The sequence below is a fragment of the Antedon bifida genome, chromosome 2, assembly GCF_963402885.1.
Source record: "Antedon bifida chromosome 2, ecAntBifi1.1, whole genome shotgun sequence".
Taxonomy (NCBI): Eukaryota; Metazoa; Echinodermata; class Crinoidea; order Comatulida; family Antedonidae; genus Antedon; species Antedon bifida.
Genome location: NC_136227.1, coordinates 3,700,025 through 3,723,498, shown reverse-complemented (window position 1 = coordinate 3,723,498; position 23,474 = coordinate 3,700,025). Strand labels below are relative to the sequence as shown.

General features: G+C 31.8%; 3 protein-coding genes across 3 annotated transcripts in view; 1 reads left to right on the top strand and 2 right to left on the bottom strand.

Annotated features, from left to right (window-relative positions):
* LOC144835833 (uncharacterized) overlaps positions 1–10,792 on the bottom strand; it is a 60,923-nt gene extending 50,131 nt beyond the window's left edge. Inside the window, exon 1 of the mRNA XM_078690939.1 lies at positions 10,595–10,792. Within this exon, the coding sequence (XP_078547065.1) occupies positions 10,595–10,709 (115 nt within the window). The 5' untranslated portion in view covers positions 10,710–10,792. The remainder of the gene's footprint in view (positions 1–10,594) is intronic.
* Positions 10,793–11,264: 472 nt separating this feature from the next.
* Positions 11,265–12,797, top strand: LOC144835864 (large ribosomal subunit protein mL63-like). Its single transcript, XM_078690984.1, has 3 exons — positions 11,265–11,444; positions 11,920–12,031; positions 12,131–12,797. The coding sequence occupies exons 1-3, from the start codon at positions 11,371–11,373 to the stop codon at positions 12,269–12,271; spliced, it is 327 nt and encodes a 108-aa protein (XP_078547110.1). The 5' UTR covers positions 11,265–11,370; the 3' UTR covers positions 12,272–12,797.
* LOC144835823 (apoptosis-inducing factor 3-like) lies at positions 12,779–23,161 on the bottom strand. Its single transcript, XM_078690921.1, has 15 exons — positions 23,114–23,161; positions 20,819–20,997; positions 20,413–20,442; positions 20,016–20,130; positions 19,443–19,552; positions 18,132–18,286; positions 17,723–17,798; positions 17,308–17,420; positions 16,747–16,925; positions 16,038–16,168; positions 15,549–15,664; positions 15,073–15,285; positions 14,778–14,895; positions 14,225–14,399; positions 12,779–14,067 (listed from the first exon to the last, which is right to left on the bottom strand). Exons 2-15 carry the CDS (start codon positions 20,853–20,855, stop codon positions 13,929–13,931), a joined length of 1,707 nt encoding a protein of 568 aa, XP_078547047.1. The 5' UTR covers positions 20,856–20,997; positions 23,114–23,161; the 3' UTR covers positions 12,779–13,928.
* Between the last annotated feature and the right edge of the window lie 313 nt (positions 23,162–23,474).

Sequence of the window (23,474 nt, the reverse complement as noted above, 5' to 3'; positions counted from 1 at the left end):
GTACACATTTTACGTACAAAATGTTTTGACGTCATCAAATGGCCACTTGAATTTAAAAATTAGGATTTGTTATCTTTTTGTGTAGATTATCACATTCAACAGAGCGCATCTTGGTTATGTGTGCTCGAATTTCGCACAACTTTCAGTATGTGCTTGCTTAATTAATTATCTTTATCATGAGTTGACACTATCTTCATTTTAATGACGTCATCACGCGTAAAAACTTGAATAACGTAGGCCGTGTAATTTCACCTTCGCAGTAAATTTGAATATCTTACAGCTCTTCAGAATTGAAGGTTACCTTGATGATTATAATTTATTATGAAAGCTGATGAAATGTAGATATTAATTCATATAAAAATTAAGCCTATCGGATGTTGTAACGTTAACATATGGCCAGTTGAAGTGAAAAAGTAGTTTTTTCATATTTTTCGTCAAAGTTATACACAATTCAAAGAGCGCGCACAGCGCTTCTACGTGCCAAATTTTTTTCCAAATCTTATATTTTTTTGCTCAATTAATTATCTTTCGAAATTGTCATCTTAAAGTTTAGTTTGATAACGTCATCATGCCAAAAAATTAGAACATGTGTGTCCCGTAATTTCACCTATGCTACACTGTATATAGATATACAGTATATACTGTACATATTGTATATGGCATATAGGCACAACTCAGCACTATAAGCATATAATAGGATGGCATACATCAACATTTTCCGATCGTATGTTAACGTACGTGCATGTTTAAAAAAAAATTAATTTCAGTAAAATGATAAAAATGATCACCTATAATTCGTCAAAGTGACGAATTAAATTCTAGTTTTATTACTTACTATTATAACTTACTTTATTGTTCATCTAATAGATAGATAGGGATTTCCATGTGAAACCAGGCCCCAGGGACTGGTGAGACGCTCCTTCCTATGAATTTATTTAATTAGGTGATCATTTAGAATAAAATGATCACCTATTGTTATTGTATAAAATCTTTATTGTTTTTTTCTTTCTTTTTATTGTTTCTGTACACTATTTTGTGTAACAATTATCTCAAAAAGTTTAATGTCAATGATTACAAAAATTTCAGAATATCTTTCAAATAATATAACTTAATCCTAATAAGCTTTCCAGCGTGATCACTCATCCGTGACGACATTTATACGCCATTTTGCGAAATCACATTATCAATCATATCTCCATAATTCATTATCACATATTAATGAAATTCACTACACGTAAACTTTAGGTCAAGGGTAAAAATATTAACAAATAAAAACGCGTGCACACGTAGGGTCATGCGCGTGAAATCGCGCGTTGAAAATTTAAAAAGCTCAAAATTAAGTTTTGATCAATTTAGAGCATGAATTAGGCCATGTGCGTGTTTCAAAAAATTACTGCGCAAAAAAATATTTTGCGCGCGCGATACTTACAAAGCGTAAAAAATGCAATTTTTTTATACAAATCGCATTCTACTCACCAGCCTTAGTACATTCACCAAATTTGAGTCAGTTCCAACTTAAAATAACGCTATACGAGCAGGTTAAAAATGACAAAATGCGCAAATTAATTGCATCAAAGTGCTGAAAATGGTGAAAAATAAGGCCTTTTTAAAATGAATATAAATCTTCAGAATGGCAGGTGACCCCTAATTTTTTTAACTTATTCGGGAAGCCATTGGGTTGTAGATACATATTCATGTACACATTAGACGTACAAAATGGTATGACGTCATCAAATGGCCACTTGAATTTAAAAATAAGTAATTTTTATCTTTTTGTGTGGGTTATCACATTCAATAGAGCGCATCTCCATTATTTGAGCCCGATTTTCGCAAAAATTTTAGAATGTGCTTGCTCAATTGATTATCTTTCTCATGGGTTGTAAACATTTTTATTTTGATGACGTCATCACGCGTAAAAACTTGAATAACCTAGGTCGTGTAATTTTAGCTACACCATACATTTGAATATCTAATAGCTCTTCAGAATTTAAGGTGAACTTGAAGATTATAACTTATTATGAAAGCTGTTGAAATGTAGATATGAATTCATATAAAAATGAAGCCTATCGGATGTTGTGATGTTATCATATGGCCAGTTGAAGTTAAAACGTAGTTTTTAGATTTCTTTAGTCGAAGTTATACAAATTTCAATGAGCGCGCATTGCGCTTCTACGTATCAAATTCTCTTCCAATCCTTATATTTATTTGCTCAATTCATTATCTTTCGAAATTGTCATCTTCGAGTTTATTTTGATAATTCCATCATACCAACAAATTTGAACATGATGTGGGTCCCGTAATTTTACCTATGCTACACTGTATATAGATATACAGTATATACTGTATATATTGTATATGACACATAATAGGTACAACTCAGCACTATAAGTGTATATGCATCATGTCATAGGATGGCGTACATCAGCTTTTTACGATCGTATGTTAACGTACGTGCATGTTTAAAAAATGTTAATTTCATTAAAATGATAAAAATGATCACCTATAATTCGTCAAAGTGACGAATTAAATTCTAGTTTTTCTTTTTATTGTTTCTGTACACTATTTTGTGTAACAATTATCTCAAAAAGTTTAATGTCAATGATTACAAAAATTTCAGAATATCTTTCAAATAATATAACTTAATCCTAATAAGCTTTCCAGCGTGATCACTCATCCGTGATGACATTTATACGCCATTTTGCGAAATCACATTATCAATCATATCTCCATAATTCATTATCACATATTAATGAAATTCACTACACGTAAACTTCAGATCAAGGGTAAAAATATTAGCAAATAAAAACGCACGCGCACGTAGGTTGATGCGCGTGATATCACGCGTTAAAAATTTAAAACGCTCAAAATTAAGTTTTGATCAATTTAGAGCATGAATTAGGCCATTTGCGTGTTTCAAAAAATTACTGCGCAAAAATGCGTTTTTGCGCGCGCAATACTTAAAAAGCATAAAAAATATGAATTTTTTTTACAAATCTCATTCTACTCACCATCCTTAGTACATTCACCAAATTTGAGTCAGTTCCGACTTAAAATAACGCTATACGAGCACGTTAAAAATGACAAAATGCGCACATTAATTTTACAAAAGTTCTGAAAATGGTGAAAAATAGGTCTTTTTTAAAATGAAAATAATTCTTCAGAATGCAAGATGACCCCCGATTTTTTTAACTTATTCTGGAAGCCATTGAGTTGTAGATATGAATTCATGTACACATTTGACGTACAAAATGTTTTGACGTCATCAAATGGCCACTTGAATTTAAAAATTAGGATTTGTTATCTTTTTGTGTAGATTATCACATTCAACAGAGCGCATCTTGGTTATGTGTGCTCGAATTTCGCACAACTTTCAGTATGTGCTTGCTTAATTAATTATCTTTATCATGAGTTGACACTATCTTCATTTTAATGACGTCATCACGTGTAAAAACTTGAATAACGTAGGCCGTGTAATTTCACCTTCGCAGTAAATTTGAATATCTTACAGCTCTTCAGAATTGAAGGTTACCTTGATGATTATAATTTATTATGAAAGCTGATGAAATGTAGATATTAATTCATATAAAAATTAAGCCTATCGGATGTTGTGACGTTAACATATGGCCAGTTGAAGTGAAAAAGTAGTTTTTTCATATTTTTCGTCAAAGTTATACACAATTCAAAGAGCGCGCACAGCGCTTCTACGTGCCAAATTTTTTTCCAAATCTTATATTTTTTTGCTCAATTAATTATCTTTCGAAATTGTCATCTTAAAGTTTAGTTTGATAACGTCATCATGCCAAAAATTAGAACATGTGTGTCCCGTAATTTCACCTATGCTACACTGTATATAGATATACAGTATATACTGTACATATTGTATATGGCATATAGGCACAACTCAGCACTATAAGCATATAATAGGATGGCATACATCAACATTTTCCGATCGTATGTTAACGTACGTGCATGTTTAAACAAAATTAATTTCAGTAAAATGATAAAAATGATCACCTATAATTCGTCAAAGTGACGAATTAAATTCTAGTTATTTTTTTTTTTTTTATTATTTTTTTTCTTTTTATTGTTTCTGTACACTATTTTGTGTAACAATTATCTCAAAAAGTTTAATGTCAATGATTACAAAAATTTCAGAATATCTTTCAAATAATACAACTTAATCCTAATAAGCTTTCCAGCGTGATCACTCATCCGTGACGACATTTATACGCCATTTTGCGAAATCACATTATCAATCATATCTCCATAATTCATTATCACATATTAATGAAATTCACTACACGTAAACTTCAGATCAAGGGTAAAAATATTAGCAAATAAAAACGCACGCGCACGTAGGTTCATGCGCGTGATATCGCGCGTTAAAAATTTAAAACGCTCAAAATTAAGTTTTGATCAATTTAGAGCATGAATTAGGCCATTTGCGTGTTTCAAAAAATTACTGCGCAAAAATGCGTTTTTGCGCGCGCGATACTTAAAAAGCGTAAAAAATATGAATTTTTTTTACAAATCTCATTCTACTCACCATCCTTAGTACATTCACCAAATTTGAGTCAGTTCCGACTTAAAATAACGCTATACGAGCACGTTAAAAATGACAAAATGCGCACATTTATTTTACAAAAGTTCTGAAAATGGTAAAAAATAAGTCTTTTTTAAAATGAAAATAATTCTTCAGAATGCAAGATGACCCCCGATTTTTTTAACTTATTCTGGAAGCCATTGAGTTGTAGATATGAATTCATGTACACATTTTACGTACAAAATGTTTTGACGTCATCAAATGGCCACTTGAATTTAAAAATTAGGATTTGTTATCTTTTTGTGTAGATTATCACATTCAACAGAGCGCATCTTGGTTATGTGTGCTCGAATTTCACACAACTTTCAGTATGTGCTTGCTTAATTAATTATCTTTATCATGAGTTGACACTACCTTCATTTTAATGACGTCATCACGCGTAAAAACTTAAATAACGTAGGCCGTGTAATTTCACCTTCGCAGTAAATTTGAATATCTTACAGCTCTTCAGAATTGAAGGTTACCTTGATGATTATAATTTATTATGAAAGCTGATAAAATGTAGATATTAATTCATATAAAAATTAAGCCTATCGGATGTTGTGACGTTAACATATGGCCAGTTGAAGTGAAAAAGTAGTTTTTTCATATTTTTCGTCAAAGTTATACACAATTCAAAGAGCGCGCACAGCGCTTCTACGTGCCAAATTTTTTTCCAAATCTTATATTTTTTTGCTCAATTAATTATCTTTCGAAATTGTTATCTTAAAGTTTAGTTTGATAACGTCATCATGCCAAAAAATTAGAACATGTGTCCCGTAATTTCACCTATGCTACACTGTATATAGATATACAGTATATACTGTACATATTGTATATGGCATATAGGCACAACTCAGCACTATAAGCATATAATAGGATGGCATACATCAACATTTTCCGATCGTATGTTAACGTACGTGCATGTTTAAAAAAAAATTAATTTCAGTAAAATGATAAAAATGATCACCTATAATTCGTCAAAGTGACGAATTAAATTCTAGTTTTTCTTTTTTTTTTTCTTTTTATTGTTTCTGTACACTATTTTGTGTAACAATTATCTCAAAAAGTTTGATGTCAATGATTACAAAAATTTCAGAATATCTTTCAAATAATATAACTTAATCCTAATAAGCTTTCCAGCGTGATCACTCATCCGTGACGACATTTATACGCCATTTTGCGAAATCACATTATCAATCATATCTCCATAATTCATTATCACATATTAATGAAATTCACTACACGTAAACTTCAGATCAAGGGTAAAAATATTAGCAAAAAAAAAGCACGCGCACGTAGGTTCATGCGCGTGATATCGCGCGTTAAAAATTTAAAACGCTCAAAATTAAGTTTTGATCAATTTAGAGCATGAATTAGGCCATTTGCGTGTTTCAATAAATTACTGCGCAAAAATGCGTTTTTGCGCGCGCGATACTTAAAAAGCGTAAAAAATATGAATTTTTTTTACAAATCTCATTCTACTCACCATCCTTAGTACATTCACCAAATTTGAGTCAGTTCCGACTTAAAATAACGCTATACGAGCACGTTAAAAATGACAAAATGCGCATATTAATTTTACAAAAGTTCTGAAAATGGTGAAAAATAGGTCTTTTTTAAAATGAAAATAATTCTTCAGAATGCAAGATGACCCCCGATTTTTTTAACTTATTCTGGAAGCCATTGAGTTGTAGATATGAATTCATGTACACACTTTACGTACAAAATGTTTTGACGTCATCAAATGGCCACTTGAATTTAAAAATTAGGATTTGTTATCTTTTTGTGTAGATTATCACATTCAACAGAGCGCATCTTGGTTATGTGTGCTCGAATTTCGCACAACTTTCAGTATGTGCTTGCTTAATTAATTATCTTTATCATGAGTTGACACTATCTTCATTTTAATGATGTCATCACGCGTAAAAACTTGAATAACGTAGGCCGTGTAATTTCACCTTCGCAGTAAATTTGAATATCTTACAGCTCTTCAGAATTGAAGGTTACCTTGATGATTATAATTTATTATGAAAGCTGATGAAATGTAGATATTAATTCATATAAAAATTAAGCCTATCGGATGTTGTGACGTTAACATATGGCCAGTTGAAGTGAAAAAGTAGTTTTTTCATATTTTTCGTCAAAGTTATACACAATTCAAAGAGCGCGCACAGCGCTTCTACGTGCCAAATTTTTTTCCAAATCTTATATTTTTTGCTCAATTAATTAGGTGATCATTTAGAATAAAATGATCACCTATTGTTATTGTATCAAATCTTTATTCTTCTTCTTATTCTTATTAGGTGATCATTTAGAATAAAATGATCACCTATTGTTATTGTATCAAATCTTTATTCTTCTTCTTATTCTTATTATTTATTTCTCTCTGTACAAATTTGTGTAACAATTATCTCAAAAAGTTAAATGTCAATGATCACAAATTTTTCACAATGTCTTTTAAATACTTTAACTTAACCATAATAAGCTTTTCAGTGTGATCACTCAACCGTGACGTCATTAATACGCGATTTTGTGAAATCACATTATCAATCATATCTCCATAATTCATTATCACATATTAATGAAATTCACTACACGTAAACTTCAGGTCAAGGGTAAAAATATTAGCAAATAAAAACTCGCGCGTTTCAAGGTCATGCGCGTGGAATCGCGCGTTAAAATTTTAAAAAGCTCAAAATTAAGTTTTGATCAATTTAGAGCATGAAATAGGCCATTTGCGTGTTTTAAAAAATTACTGCGCAAAAACATGTTTTTGCGCACGGGATTTTTAAAAAGCGTAAAAAATAAAATTTGATGTACACATCACATTCTACTCATAATCCTTAGTACATTCTCCGACTTTGAGTCCATTCAGACTTAAAATAACGCTATACGAGCACGTTAAAAATGACAAAATGCGCACATTAATTGTACAAAAGTGCTAAAAATGGTAAAAAGTAGGGCCTTTTTAAAATGAATATAACTCTTCAGAATGGAAGATGACCCCCAATTTTTTTAACTTAATATGGAAGCAAATGAGTTGTAGATATAAATGTATATACACATTAGACGTACAAAATGATATGACGTCATCAAAAGGCCACTTGAATTTAAAAATTAGTAATTTTTATCTTTTTGTGTGGGTTATCACATTCAATAGAGCGCATCTCCGTTATTTGAACCAAATTTTTGCACAAATTTTAGTATGTGCTTGCTCAATTAATTATCTTTCTCATGAGTTGTCAACATTTTTATTTTGATGACGTCATCACGCGTAAAAACTTAAAAAACCAAGGTCGTGTATTTTCAGCTACACCATACATTTGAATATCTTACAGCTCTTCAGAATTAAAGGTGACCTTAAAGATTATAATTTATTATAAAAGCTGATGAAATGTAGATATGAATTCATATAAAAATTAGGCCTATCGGATGTTGTGACATTATGAAATGGTCAGTTGAAGTTAAAAAGTAGTTTTTTTCTCTCTTTCGTCAAATGTATACAAATTTCAAAGAGCGCGCATTGCGCTTCTACGTGTCAAATTCTCTTCCAATCCGTATATTTATTTGCTCAATTTATTATCTTTCGAAATTGTCATCTTCGGGTTTATTATGATAATTCCATCATACCAACAAATTAGAACATGATGTGGGTCCCGTAATTTCACCTATGCTACACTGTATATAGATATACAGTATATACTGTATTGTATATAACACATAATAGGTACAACTCAGCACTATAAGTGTATATGCATCATGTCATAGGATGGCGTACATTTACGATCGCATGTTAACGTACATGCATGTTTAAAAAATGTTAATTTCATTAAAATGATGAAAATGATCACCTATAATTCGTCAAAGTGACGAATTAAATTCTAGTTATTTATTTCTCTCTGTACAAATTTGTGTAACAATTATCTCAAAAAGTTAAATGTCAATGATCACAAATTTTTCACAATGTCTTTTAAATACTTTAACTTAACCATAATAAGCTTTTCAGTGTGATCACTCAACCGTGACGTCATTAATACGCGATTTTGTGAAATCACATTATCAATCATATCTCCATAATTCATTATCACATATTAATGAAATTCACTACACGTAAACTTCAGGTCAAGGGTAAAAATATTAGCAAATAAAAACTCGCGCGTTTCAAGGTCATGCGCGTGGAATCGCGCGTTAAAATTTTAAAAAGCTCAAAATTAAGTTTTGATCAATTTAGAGCATGAAATAGGCCATTTGCGTGTTTTAAAAAATTACTGCGCAAAAACATGTTTTTGCGCACGGGATTTTTAAAAAGCGTAAAAAATAAAATTTGATGTACACATCACATTCTACTCATAATCCTTAGTACATTCTCCGACTTTGAGTCCATTCAGACTTAAAATAACGCTATACGAGCACGTTAAAAATGACAAAATGCGCACATTAATTGTACAAAAGTGCTAAAAATGGTAAAAAGTAGGGCCTTTTTAAAATGAATATAACTCTTCAGAATGGAAGATGACCCCCAATTTTTTTAACTTAATATGGAAGCAAATGAGTTGTAGATATAAATGTATATACACATTAGACGTACAAAATGATATGACGTCATCAAAAGGCCACTTGAATTTAAAAATTAGTAATTTTTATCTTTTTGTGTGGGTTATCACATTCAATAGAGCGCATCTCCGTTATTTGAACCAAATTTTTGCACAAATTTTAGTATGTGCTTGCTCAATTAATTATCTTTCTCATGAGTTGTCAACATTTTTATTTTGATGACGTCATCACGCGTAAAAACTTAAAAAACCAAGGTCGTGTATTTTCAGCTACACCATACATTTGAATATCTTACAGCTCTTCAGAATTAAAGGTGACCTTGAAGATTATAATTTATTATAAAAGCTGATGAAATGTAGATATGAATTCATATAAAAATTAGGCCTATCGGATGTTGTGACATTATGAAATGGTCAGTTGAAGTTAAAAAGTAGTTTTTTTCTCTCTTTCGTCAAATGTATACAAATTTCAAAGAGCGCGCATTGCGCTTCTACGTGTCGAATTCTCTTCCAATCCGTATATTTATTTGCTCAATTCATTATCTTTCGAAATTGTCATCTTCGAGTTTATTATGATAATTCCATCATACCAACAAATTAGAACATGATGTGGGTCCCGTAATTTCACCTATGCTACACTGTATATAGATATACAGTATATACTGTATTGTATATAACACATAATAGGTACAACTCAGCACTATAAGTGTATATGCATCATGTCATAGGATGGCGTACATTTACGATCGCATGTTAACGTACATGCATGTTTAAAAAATGTTAATTTCATTAAAATGATGAAAATGATCACCTATAATTCGTCAAAGTGACGAATTAAATTCTAGTTATTTATTGTAACTTGAAAAGGAACATCACAAATAAAAAATCAAATCATAGTCTCACAGAGTGGTTCACAATCAATCACACTGCTATGTCTCATTTTAACAAAAAAAAAGTTTGCTTAATCATGTATGGTTTTATGATATAAAATGTTATCAAGTACATGCTAACATTATATTAAATATTGTGATATTTAATCGTATGTATGTTTTATACATTTTTAATGTGAAAAATTGTCAAAATACTGATTAAGTTTATCCTCAAATGACCTGAAAGTGTGGGGTTGAACGCGTTGTGAATGAGTTGTGACAAATGAAAAGTTTAACAATATTTTAACTGATTTTCTGAAAAAAAAAATATATAGGGGGCCAGGGGCCTATTAAAATTAATAAAAATATATATAATATTTTTAAAAATGTACTTGATTTTATATCATAAAACCCTAGCAGGCGATAACGGGTTCCTAACAGGCGATACCGGGCCTACCGGGCGTAGATTAGTATGACTGATCACTTCCTTAAAACTGAAAAGATTTACATTGAAGGGAACCAAAGCATTTATGCGCCGACGAGCCAGCACTGTCAATGAATATTTCGTAATGAAAATGTTGGCCTACCTTTGCCGGGTTCTGTATAAAGATTATAACATTCCATTAATATTTTCTCATTAATGGAGCGTGTGCCGGCGTCTACTGAATTAGCAGCTGAACGTTGTTTCAATTTTCCAGACATTTTAGACGAGATAATGTTTGACAAAGTACAACAAAAACACCGGTGTTTAGGCCTTGTGAATGATGACGTGAAAAGGATTTCAAAATCACACGTCTGCTGCATGTCTTTTTTTGCGCTGATACGTCTGATAACGCAAACGCGTTTAAATTATATAATATAATCTTTATTGTCTTTCTTTCTTGTTTGTTCATTTTCATATACATAAAATCAAAACTAAAGACAAAAGACCAAAAAAAAAAGCTTTCGCTTATCGAGTTTTGGCCTTTTAAAATAAATAAAACTTAAACTAGAACGAATATCATTTCTAAGAAAGAAGAATCTGAAGAAAATTAATTACATAAATGAAAATTAATAACTCACTCATTATAATAGTGGGAAAAAGCAGATGGAAGACAAGCATTTGTGTTTAGTATGCATTTGATATACTTCTAAGAACCATCAATACTGTAATAAACTATTAAAAAAAGTGAAAATCGTTTCTTTATTAAACTGCTGAAAATTCAAACGATAAAGAACATTCTTGTTGACGCGTTATTGTTTATGTTGACACTTTATAAATTATAACTGAACGTGGTTGGATCTGCACCGTTCCTCTTTATTTATCGTGCTCTTTTTCTTTGAAACTGAACTATTATTGTTAATTTATTTAATTACATTCATTATGTGGCTAACGAGGGTTCTTTGTGGTCATAAATTCTATTCTCGTAAACGAACACACGGATTACAATTTATAGGGTAAGTTCTAGGCTGGAGGTGCTTGGCGGCGGTGTTTTAGAAAGGGCGGTGAGGGAGCCCCTGTCCCCTCTATATATAGGCCATGCTTTGTGAAAATAGGACTTTCTCTGGTGAAAGCCGATATGGGCCTAGCTTAGACCTTGTTTTGCGCCATTATTGGAAATTGCGCAAGGGTTTTTTTTGTGCAACAAATCAGTTCAATATTCATTTCGCAGTTTTGGGGTTTCTAAATATTTCTCAATATTTTTTTAAACATTTTTAGATAAATAATGAATAATAATGGATGTAGGCCTAGGCCTATGTATTATTTTATGTATGTTTTTCCTTGAACAAACTGCTCGCAAAAGATCTACTCGCACTTCTCGAGGTAAAGGTTCAATATTATTAGCACTGCTATTTAAAATCAATTAATGCTAGGCCTAGTCTTAAAATAAAATATCACATCAAATCAGTTTTTTATTATTTTATTTTTCAGTAAGCATCGAAAATATCGACCAATTACCAAATTTATGGTGCAAAACATGGTACGGAGGCTGAATCTTGAAGAACAAAACCGGAAATATCTTGAAACTTCATTTCTGTCCGAGGTACAGTATAGCTTAAAAATTGTATCACAAACTGAATACTGTAAATAAATGGGCATGGGTATTTATTGTTTTGACTGTATTGTATTTTTAAATTTACAGGAAGAAGAAAGCGGTAGTGCAAGACAAAGACATATTGTTCAAGCCAAGGAATTCATTAATGAACGAAGAGGGGTAAACATGAGGCCTCATAAATATCTTATAGACTATTTTAAACACTTAGAAGGCTATAGAACGTGGTAGCCAATCATCCAGCTGAGAGAACACTATAAATAAACCGTAGTATGGATACTAAGGATATTTTGAGTGGAGGGAGACTAGAACCAAGGAATGTTGTGTGCAGGTTCAGGTTACACATCTGGTAGAAGTTTTTATTAAACCTTATTAAAGGTCCTGAACATCACAATTTAAAAAAAAAAACTGAACATTCTACAATTTAAGTAGTACAGGGCTAGTAAAATCCCAGTGGTCCGAATAAATAATGGCAAAGTTGTCCTGGTTTTTTGACAATCAATAGCTTTCTATTCACGATTAAACATGTCAACACTATCAAACTTTATGTGACATCAAAATGTGATGTGCCCATATATGGACATGATGATATGATATCATTGCCATATTTGGGCATATCACTACCATATTTGGGCACATCACACTAGTTTGAGCTTGGATATAAATGAAGTGTCATCCATTGAAATACAAAGATGTACCTTTTGACACAAAAAAAAAACTGTGAATAATAAATACAACTAACTTGATAATAACCATATAAAATGGTGGTCTTTAATTATAACAGAGTTGATACGGGCTGTGAATGTCCAACATATTTTTCTGTACATCACGTTTTGACAATAAACAATCATAAATTATAATATCTATTCATATTTATCACATAAACCCTGGTTTATGATGACCAAGGCAAAACCGGAACCAATAAGATGGTGGGTTTGTAACCCTTTATACCATACAGGATTAAATTATTTAAAACTAAACTATTTCTTATTGTATCTGCTTCAATAAAAAAAAAGCTAATTGTTGTACACACAGTACTATACACCGATTATTATACTATAAAACAACAAGACTTGTTGTAGGTGGATAGCATAAACTAAGCCCAGTACAGTTATTTGATATCTGAAAGACAAAGTACGCTGGATGGAAGAATTTTAGTCTGATATTGCGCTGCTGAAAGTGCTTAGGGTTGGCATTTAAATAATAGGATTACAGGGTTAAAATTATACTCCGGAAGAATTTAAAACATGGGGGACCTGCCCAGCACGATTGTATCATTGAATGTGGTACATTATTTATTAATTTTAAATGATATAATATTCTGTTAATTCTTCTTCTAATTAATATTTTATAAAATTAGCATGTATACATTTATTTACAACTATTAATATTATTATCTTAAAAAAAAACTATCATACTGGTATCTATATAAGGAATGTATGTGATACAGTATATATATATTATTTTCAATTATTTCAAAGCAAAGTATTGTTTTATAAATATAATCATTTGTGATAGCACTTTTTTTCTGATGAAAAAATTAGTCATCAAAACAACATTTTTCTTCCCTTTTCTATCTTAAAAACTAGGTAACAATTTGTTATTTCAGATCAGCCTAAAAACACACACTCTTTGCTTCAATGCAGTTAAGCTCTGTCTACACTATCAAACTAGTTTGACAAAAAAACTGTGATGTGCCCAAATATGGTAGTGATATGCTTAAATATGGTAGTGATATGACATCATCATGTCTATATATGGGCACATCACATTTTTTTTGTCACATAATATTTGATAGTGGAGACAGAGCTTTAGAAAAGCTAACAACCATCTGGCATTTATTGATTATCTTAAATATATGTATAGAAATTTTAAGTCCGCAGTTGGCTTATAGCTTGCTCTTCCAACACGAGGGATCGGATTGCAATTCTGATTTAAGAACATCCTGGTCACTCAGAAGAAACTCTGCAAATTGCGACACAACAGGGTCAGAGTTCATGCTGGCAGCTGCGACTACACGATCACCCCTTTAAAGAAAAATGAACATATTTGTTAATCATGGGTTAATTTTAACTAAATTCTAAAGATTTAACATTTTCATGTATGTGTCCTAAAGTAGTGGTTCTTGATCCTGATAAAACACACAGTCAACACAAAAATTAATAATTATGAAATCAACCTTACTTTGTATAATAAGCAACAAATTTGAGTTCTTCTAAGCTACCATCAATAATAACATCATCCATGCCATTGCTGTAGCCTGCAAATCGTACACTTTTCCCAAAAATCTGCGTCCAGAAATAAGGTACGCTCTTCACTTCTATCTCCTGGTCTAACACATTTAATGCTGCTGTCCGACCTGAGAGAAAAACAAGAAGATGGTGATACATTTCAGTTTATGTTCCTGTAGATCTCCTTTGAACAAATGCAATTAAATGTCACCGATTTTGGCAAACTTCTGGTATGTAGGAGTAAATTTGATTGGTTCGTGTTCAAAATTGTGGTGCATGACTTTTGTATCATAACCATCATTCACTAATCTTGTAACTTGAGCTGTCGTAACGAACAAACGATCAGAGTGGTAAGAGGTGGCTTCCACTAATCTCTTCCCGATTCAGACTTACGGAGTTGTACACCGCATATGATACGAAAGCATAACTCCGTAGGTCTGAACAGGCCCTTAGGTGGTTGCTGGTCCTCAGCTGAGAGGCTGTAACCAGAGTGTTTACCAACTCACCATGTGCATGTGCCATCTGCCAGTGTCCTATTGATACCTTTGCATCGTCAGCAATGCTCAATGGGAACTCCACAATATCTCCAGCAGCATATATATTATCTTTGTTAGTTTTCATAGTCTGTAAAAAATGATACAAGTAGGAACTTATATAAAGCTCTAGAACCAATATTACAAACAATTCGTAATTTTGGATTTAAATAAAGATAAAGAATTTTTAATATAGAAAGAAAAGTGTACTTTTACTGTACATCATAACATTTTTTATTAAGAATTAAGTAATTGGTTATCTCTTTACCTTGTCTACTATTACTGCTCCCCTGTCATTCATTACAACACCGCTATCTTTCAAAAACTCCGTTGATGGCGTCACACCAATGCCGACAACACACACATCGGCAGCAATCGTTTGTCCGTCTTTCAACACGGCTTCTCTTAGCTTTCCTTCTTCTCCTTTCAGCTCGGTCACTCCATTGTTCATTATAAATTTGACGTTCTTTTCTTCACAAAGCTAAAAAATAGTAATACAATTTTAAAATATTTTTTATACACCCATTATACTGTACTTAACAATATAGGTCTCATTCAAAATGATACATATGCAAATAGGCATAGGCTAAGTCATTACATTTATGGTATTGTGGTACAAATCCACTATGGAATCAGTAAGGGAATACTGTATTGTTTACTGTTATCTAAAGATATGTTTATATACATAACAATATACAATATCTAATATTATAATGAGGAGAGGGTGAAATTGCAGATACTCACCTTCTGAAGAGCGCCACCAACGTCTTTACCAAGACTGGCTTCATACGGTACAGTTGACCTTCCTACAACGGTGACACTACTTGCCTTGTTGGCCAAGTAGGCTGCAACTTCCACCCCTAAATGAATGTAAGTAATAATTAGTGAGGTGAAAAAGTGTCATCTAAAAATATAGACAGTTTTGTGTGTGTGACATTAAAATGCAATGTGTTTTGTTTATATATTTAGGCAAATTGCCAAGCGAATTCATTCACTATTTTAAAGGTGGCAATCCTGTTCACAAGACAAACATATACACAAAATGCTCTACATAAACAAAGTCTTATTACAAGTCTTTGGGAGTGGAGTTTGTCATTAGAAAAAATCCTGACATGACAGGACTTGAACCCAGGACTCTTGGATTGGTAGCCAAGCATCATAACCACCAAGCCACAACTCCACTCCATTAGGCTGCAGATGATACTGATGGGAGTTGTGAAATTTGAGCCTTACCTATAAATGAGGCTCCGATTATGACTACATTCTTGCCTTTAGCATTAGCTACAATGTGGTTACCATCTTCTGGAGTTCTCAGTAAACAGACATTCTCCAGGTCAGCTCCAGGAATTGTAAGCTTTCGTGGTCTAAAAATAATTTATCATATGTAAGTCATCATCATGTGGTTTGATGCATGATAGAACACTCTGTCAGTAGTGTGTTAAAACAAGATTGTTCTTAAGCTCTGTCTACACTATCAAACTTTATGTGACAAAAAAAATTTGATGTGCCCATATATGGACATGATGATGTCATATCACTACAATATTGGACATGGTGATATTGCCATATATGGACATGATGCTGTCATATCACTACTATATTTGTGCATATCACTTCCATATTTGGGCACATAACATTTTTTGTCACATAAAGTTTGATAGCGTAGACAGCGCTTTACACAAGTCAGGATTATATTTAGTTTTGAGAGTAAGGAAAGAGAAAATTGAAGGACGAGTGTGCTCTGTCTACACTATCAAACTATTTGACAACAAAAGTGTGATGTGCCCAAATATGGTCATCATCATGTCCATATAATGGGCACATCACATTTTTTTCACATAAAGTTTGATAGTGTAGACAACGCTTAAGTCTAGTGAAGTGTTAGAAATTTAAGCATTCCATCCAGGGTTCACACTTAACATTTTAATCATGATGTACTTACTTGCCACCAGTTGCAACAACAAGCGTGTCATAGACTAACGATTCTCCATTTTGGAATTTGACAGAATTCAGCATTGTGTCAACTGATACAGCTTCCATGCTGGTCTTGACATCAATGTCATAAACACTGAAGAAGTCAGCCTTTCTAAGAGCAAGAGAATCTGCTGTGGCATCAAGGGCCTGCAAGATTTTAAAAGTACATTATTATTGGGAGTGTATGATTTAATAACAAGATTGTGAATTGTGAAAAGCTCTGTCTACACTATCCAACTAGTTTGACAAAAAAAGTGTGATGTGCCCAAATATGATAGTGATATGCCCAAATATGGTAGTGATATGACACATTTTTTTTTGTCACATAAAGTTTGATAGTGGAGACAAAGCTTTAGAAATGTAACTGTGTATGCACCACACATGGTATGCATACAAATTGCAAAAGCTATAGCCAGTGGAGCAGTAGCCTTCAAAAATGAAGTTTGATCCTAAATGGAAGAAGTAGTTTATATTGTATTTTTTTTAATGGTTTTACTCTTCACTATAAAATCTAAAAATAACATCGCACCTTGCTCAACTTAGGTCTGTCATATGGTACATGTCCTTCTTTAGTGGCCATCACTAACTGACCTTTGAACCCTTCCTGCCTCAAAGTCTCCGCACAAGTAGTAGCAGCAGCTCCTAGAAAATAATGTTGTTGATTTTGATTGTTTTTGAATGTTTTTGCACTAAATCTCTGTCTACACTATCAAACTTTATGTGACAAATAAAATGTGATGTGGCCATTATATGGACATGATGATGTCATATCACTACCATATTTGGGCACATCACACCTTTCTTTGTCAACTACAAGTTTGATAGTGTAGACAGAGCTTAATAGCACTCAATTAACAGGACAATCACCCAGCACACAGACAAAGAAGGCAACCTGTCCTATCATTGGATGTTATCACCCCTCTCTGACTGAGTTCATTACTTACCTCCTCCTATTATTAATATTTTCTTGTCCTCATCAGGAGAATGGCAAGTCATCTCTTTGATTCGTTTATGTGATTCCTACATTGATAAAATCAAATGACTACATTGTTGACACAAAAGCAATCCATTTTTTCTAATAATTCAATCTTATTAATATCAGGAGCAAAATATATTTTAAGTAGTAATTGACTAGTAGGCCTAGTAGTAGTAATTACCATTGTATAGAATGTAAAAGCATTGTTCAAACAACGGTTGATATTAACATCACCTATCAATCTAAAATATTATTTACAATAGCAAGTGAGAGATATGAATATTAGGAAAGAGGTTCTTTAATATAGGACATATCTTATGAGAGTTACTTAAAAAAATAAATAAAAAAATTAGGATATTATTTCATCAATATCTTACTTTATTATTAGATGTCACAATGACATCATCTCCTTCAACTTTGACCTCAAATTTAGGAACGCTATCAAGTCCAGGTGACTCCTCAATATCGCCTGTTTTACTGTTAAAACAAGCGCCATGCCACGGGCAACGCACATGACCATTAGATAAAACCCCTGTAGATTAAAACAAATTTTTAAAATAATTTTGTTTTGAGAGGAAACCAAAAGTAACAGATACAGTCTATAAATCCAAAGGCAAATTACTGAAAAAAATTAAAATGCTGTGGGTATCAGTGGATGGATCTCAATGGAATAATGTAAAACAGCCAGAAAAAATAGCAGAGCTTTATAAGAAATCGTGATAGGCTACACAGTGTGAACACAACTTAAAGAAACTGCTTTGATTGATATAGTCTGGTATATCAAAAATAAAATGATTTTTGTTGCAGTTGCAATTAATTGAATTCAAACACACGACTGCATATTTACCTACAGTAAACAACACTGTAATACTTAATTAATGCTTAGTATAAAAAAACGATTCATTATCATCATCATATTATATTGAAGGTGAAAAACAATTTTTAACCACCTACTGCAGAATACAGAATTTAAAATATTGCATGCACGACTTATTTTCTCATATTTACCATGTTTAAAAAAATCATATATTATAATATTATTATAGATGTGCAGGTGGTAAACAAGAAGAACCAAATTAGTATGTATTATACCACCAGTATAAATAATCAATGCGTTGCTTACATTTTCTTGATAGTATAAATTATGAAATCTTGGTTGCTATTGCTACTATTATTTAAACAATATTTGTTTTCATATTTATGGAAAGTTATTTTTAGAAAAACTCAGTTTGAATAAATTATTGATTAGTTCAAAAAATAGATATTATTACTTGCAATATAAAACTGGGTTAATTTTTTTTTTTAATTACAAATCTCCACACACAGTGAGGCATTATACATTTCACTTGCTTTTACAATTTTAATATTAATAAATTTTAATGCATAAGAGACTAAATTTCAATTGTCCAAAAAATAATAATAAAATGAAAATGTACAATTTCATACGTAATGGGATTTTTGCTTGTGAAGTATTGTACTATAAAATATTATTCCTAGTTATACATATTTTATACTTTGAATATCGTATTTTGTTTATTATAGAAAATAGAAAAATTAATATATGCAAAGACATGCAATGAGAGAGCTATATCATCTATTGATTTAATAAAAAATAAAAATACTTTAAATAACCACAGGTGTATGTGTATATGATTTAAATTTGTATATTTGTAAATTTGAATATTTACCTTTAATAAGTGGAGCACCATAATGAGAACATTTGTGCCCAATTGCGCTAAATTCGCCGTGTTCACGGATAAGCAGTGCCTTCCCAGAACCCACTTCAACCTCTTTCATCCTAGAATAAGAACACATTCAAGATTATACAGTATAACCACTGCTTTGGGACACCGTTATTCAGGGGAAACCCATATTCAGCGGAAACCCATATTCATGGAAAACCCCTATTCAGGGGAACCTCTATGTACGGGACACCACTAATCAGGGAAACCTATGTAGAGGACACCACTGTTCAGGGAAAACCCATATTCAGGAAAAAACCCATATTTAGGGAAAACCCATATTCAGGGAAAACCCATATTTTCAGGGGACACATATTTGTGAAACGATGTGCAATACAATTATTTCTAAATGTTAATTATTTAATACTATTTTTACAAATAATTTACAATATATCATACTTCTTACACTTAGAACCTCTCCTTTCCTCTATGTAGGAGACATCCCTATTCAGGGAAACCTCTATGTAGGGGACACCCCTATTCCTACTCTAGATTTGAGCACCATATATTGATACTTACTCTCCATCTTTAAGGTCATCTACTTTGCATACTTTGACATGTGTCACAGACACTTGCTTCTTATTGTCAACACTACTACCGTTAGATGCACTTTCTTTTTTGGAACTTTTAGCAGCTATATTTTATTTTTAAAAAAACAAACAAAAACATGTTAATAATAAATTAAATATATAAATTAAGAGCCTAGTAACAACTTTAAAATATAGGCTATTGTGGATGTTTGATAATAACAATTTAGTATAAATAAACACATTCATTTTTCATTATTATAAAAATCAAAAGTAAAAACAGATTCCAGATGATGGTTATAGCATGCATCGAATTTATATTAATATCTATTCATAATCATTATCAAATTAACTATACAGGTAGTAGGCCTACTGCATACTGTACATACCTTTTTTGCTGACAGTTCCTTCATTAGATGCTGATTAAAACAATTAAAAAGAACATGGTAATTAAAAATTCATAATAAAGTCATAATAAGTATTAATATACTGTACTACATTAAGCTCTGTCTACACTATCAAATTAGTCTGACAAAAAAAGTGTGATGTGACCAAATATGGTAGTTATATGCCTAAATGTGTTAGTGATATTACATCATCATGTCCAGGGCACATCACATTTATTGTCAGATAAAGTTTGATAGTGTAGATGGAGCTTTAGAATTCATGTTTATGTAAGACAACAAATGAACATCTGTGTGTCCATTATCTCCTCTATAACTTCTACATCATTAAAAAAGAAAGTATTCTACGAAATAAAATAATAATAAAATAATTGAATCAATATAAACTTACCTCCATTCCCACCGTTCTTTGATGTAGAGCTTCCCATTTTAAACAGTAATCCACACTACAAGCAAAGCAGTCTAACTGTTTCTACTGAATGATGGTCTTTAACAAACTGTAATACCTGGCAATCAATTCCCCTCAAGCAAACTTAATCTATCATACATTCACACGAATTGTATTAAAACCTGCAAGATATAATAACATCAATACTTAAGTACAGTTACTTAACTAAACAAAATAGCATGCAGTGGGGAGCATTGAGCAACAACATTCAACTAATGAACTTGAATGAATAGGCCAATTAAAAAAACAAAACACGTACTGATTACTATGGTAACGCTATCATCCGCTCTTCTTATCCAATATGTTGGGAAAGTGCAGTTAGAATTAAAAAGGTCATGAATAAATAAATTTTACAATAATATGCAGTCATAAATAATAATGATTAAAGATGTATTCTCCCCTAAAAACATGAAAAATGAAGATTAATAAAATCAGATTTTTTAATAGGTTATGTTGTAGTTGTAATCAAGTTAATCACTTTTGTAGAAAAAAACTTATAAAATGACAAAATAAATGGTTAAATTCAACCAAAACCAAAAAGACTATTTTTTGCTTTAAATTACAGTTGTTCCAGGTAGTTTTTTTTTTTCAATCCAATTTTTTTGTCAAAGTGGATAACTAACAAACTAAATAACATTAAAATGACATATTCAACAAAAAATTTAAAAAATTATTTTTTTCAGGGGGACAATACATCTTTAAGGGGACATTTTTTTGTTGGGTCTTAGAAGGTTTCTAAGCTCTGTGGTATATATGGTAGTGATATAATTAAATATTGTAGTGTGACATTATCAAGTCCATATATGGGCACATCAATTTTGTTGTCACATAAAGTTTGATAGTGTAGACAGAGCTTAAGCTCTTAATAGGCTTGTATTTGGTATACTGTACTATAATATTTTTTTTTTAAAGAAATGACTAGACTAATATTCAGCTGGCTGTGGTGGTAAATGTGTAGAGGTTGAGGTATGTGAAAAAAGCAAGTCATGGATGGGTTAGGCATTCAAACAACCAAAAACATATCATATGAACTCATTTTATTTACCTAAATGACAATGCTTCTTTCAGTGAAATCCAGGCAAAATAACAAGGATTGGAAAATGTTGTCTATAAAAATGTAATTTGATATATTTCTACTGTATTACATATAGCTCTAGAAAATAGCAACATGTTTTAAACTGTGTAGAAATTCTGACACAAGTTGTTACGCTCTGTCTACACTATCAAACTTGATGTGACAAAAAAGTGTGATGTGCCCAAATATTGTGGTGATATGGCCAAATATGGTAGCTGACCAATTTATCTCTGTATTTTATCTTATGGTTTGTTGGTCAAATAAATAAACGAAATGATATGACATCATCATGTCCTCAATACATGGGCACATCACATTGTTTTGTCACATAAAGTTTGATAGTGTAGACATAGCTTTACAATATTCTATATTATTATAGTAAGCTTGGAAATATGCACAAAGCACAATAGATTATGCTTATTGAAGGTGAACTTGCTCCAATTAATTACAACAAAACTTGAGTTAAGCCGTGGGATAATATTTATTAACCTTGGAGATGATTCAGCAATTCACATTTTTGATACATATTTTTGGTTATATTAAAGATATATTGTCCCCCTAAATAAATAATTTGTTAAAATTCTGTTATTGAACATCATTTTAATGTCACATAATAGTTATTTACTTTGACCAAAAACTGGATCAAAAAAAATATATATTCCTGAAAAAAATGTAATTTAAAGCAAAAAAACACCTAAATTGTATGTCAGACAATGGTTTTTCCTTGGAGGTGACTATGCCTGCGGATTGATTGTTTGTAACATACATTAACACAAATATGAACAAAATATATTTTGATAACCCTCTCATTAAGTTGGAACGCAGTCACTATGTACTGTGATCAAACTTGTTTTCCTTAACAAAAAACATATCGGGGCACTAACTTGCCTGGTGCAATTTTTACCTCCATCCAAGCCTGGTCCATTCAGCCAAGCGGCATGCCCCTCCCACATGTACCACCAGCCTGATTCAGTGATTTCTCATCTGTGAAATTGGCACTGATTTGCCTACCCGCCGGCTGCATGACTACCACCAGCCTGAGCCTAGTAACTATGCCACTCTAGGTTACCTACTACCTCTAGCTAGGCCCTACTCCAAGTATTGGTTCTATGTTATGTACACATTATTGAATTTAAATAAATTAAAAAAGTTAAATCACCTACTAATTGAATCAATAGCTTCTCTACGGCTGTGATCCCAGCTCGTAATTGACTCTTCGTTTGTTTGCTTTATGATTTATTGAGTTCCGGTTGCCTGATCTCTAGCCGCTCTTTGGTAGTGTGCAGTCAAGCGTGAACATGTCAACAATACCACGAGGATCGAATTGGCCTTTTCTTCAAATAATGACATCATAGTCCAAGAAGTTTATCTAACGCTGACCTGTGTCCACTTGACATCTTAAGCATCTTTACAAAACTTTACAAAGACAATACTTGATTTCAATGCAGAAATGCTGTGTGTTTATTTATTCTATAATACATCAAATATGTATCTAAAGAAACAGTTATATAAAACCTCTATACA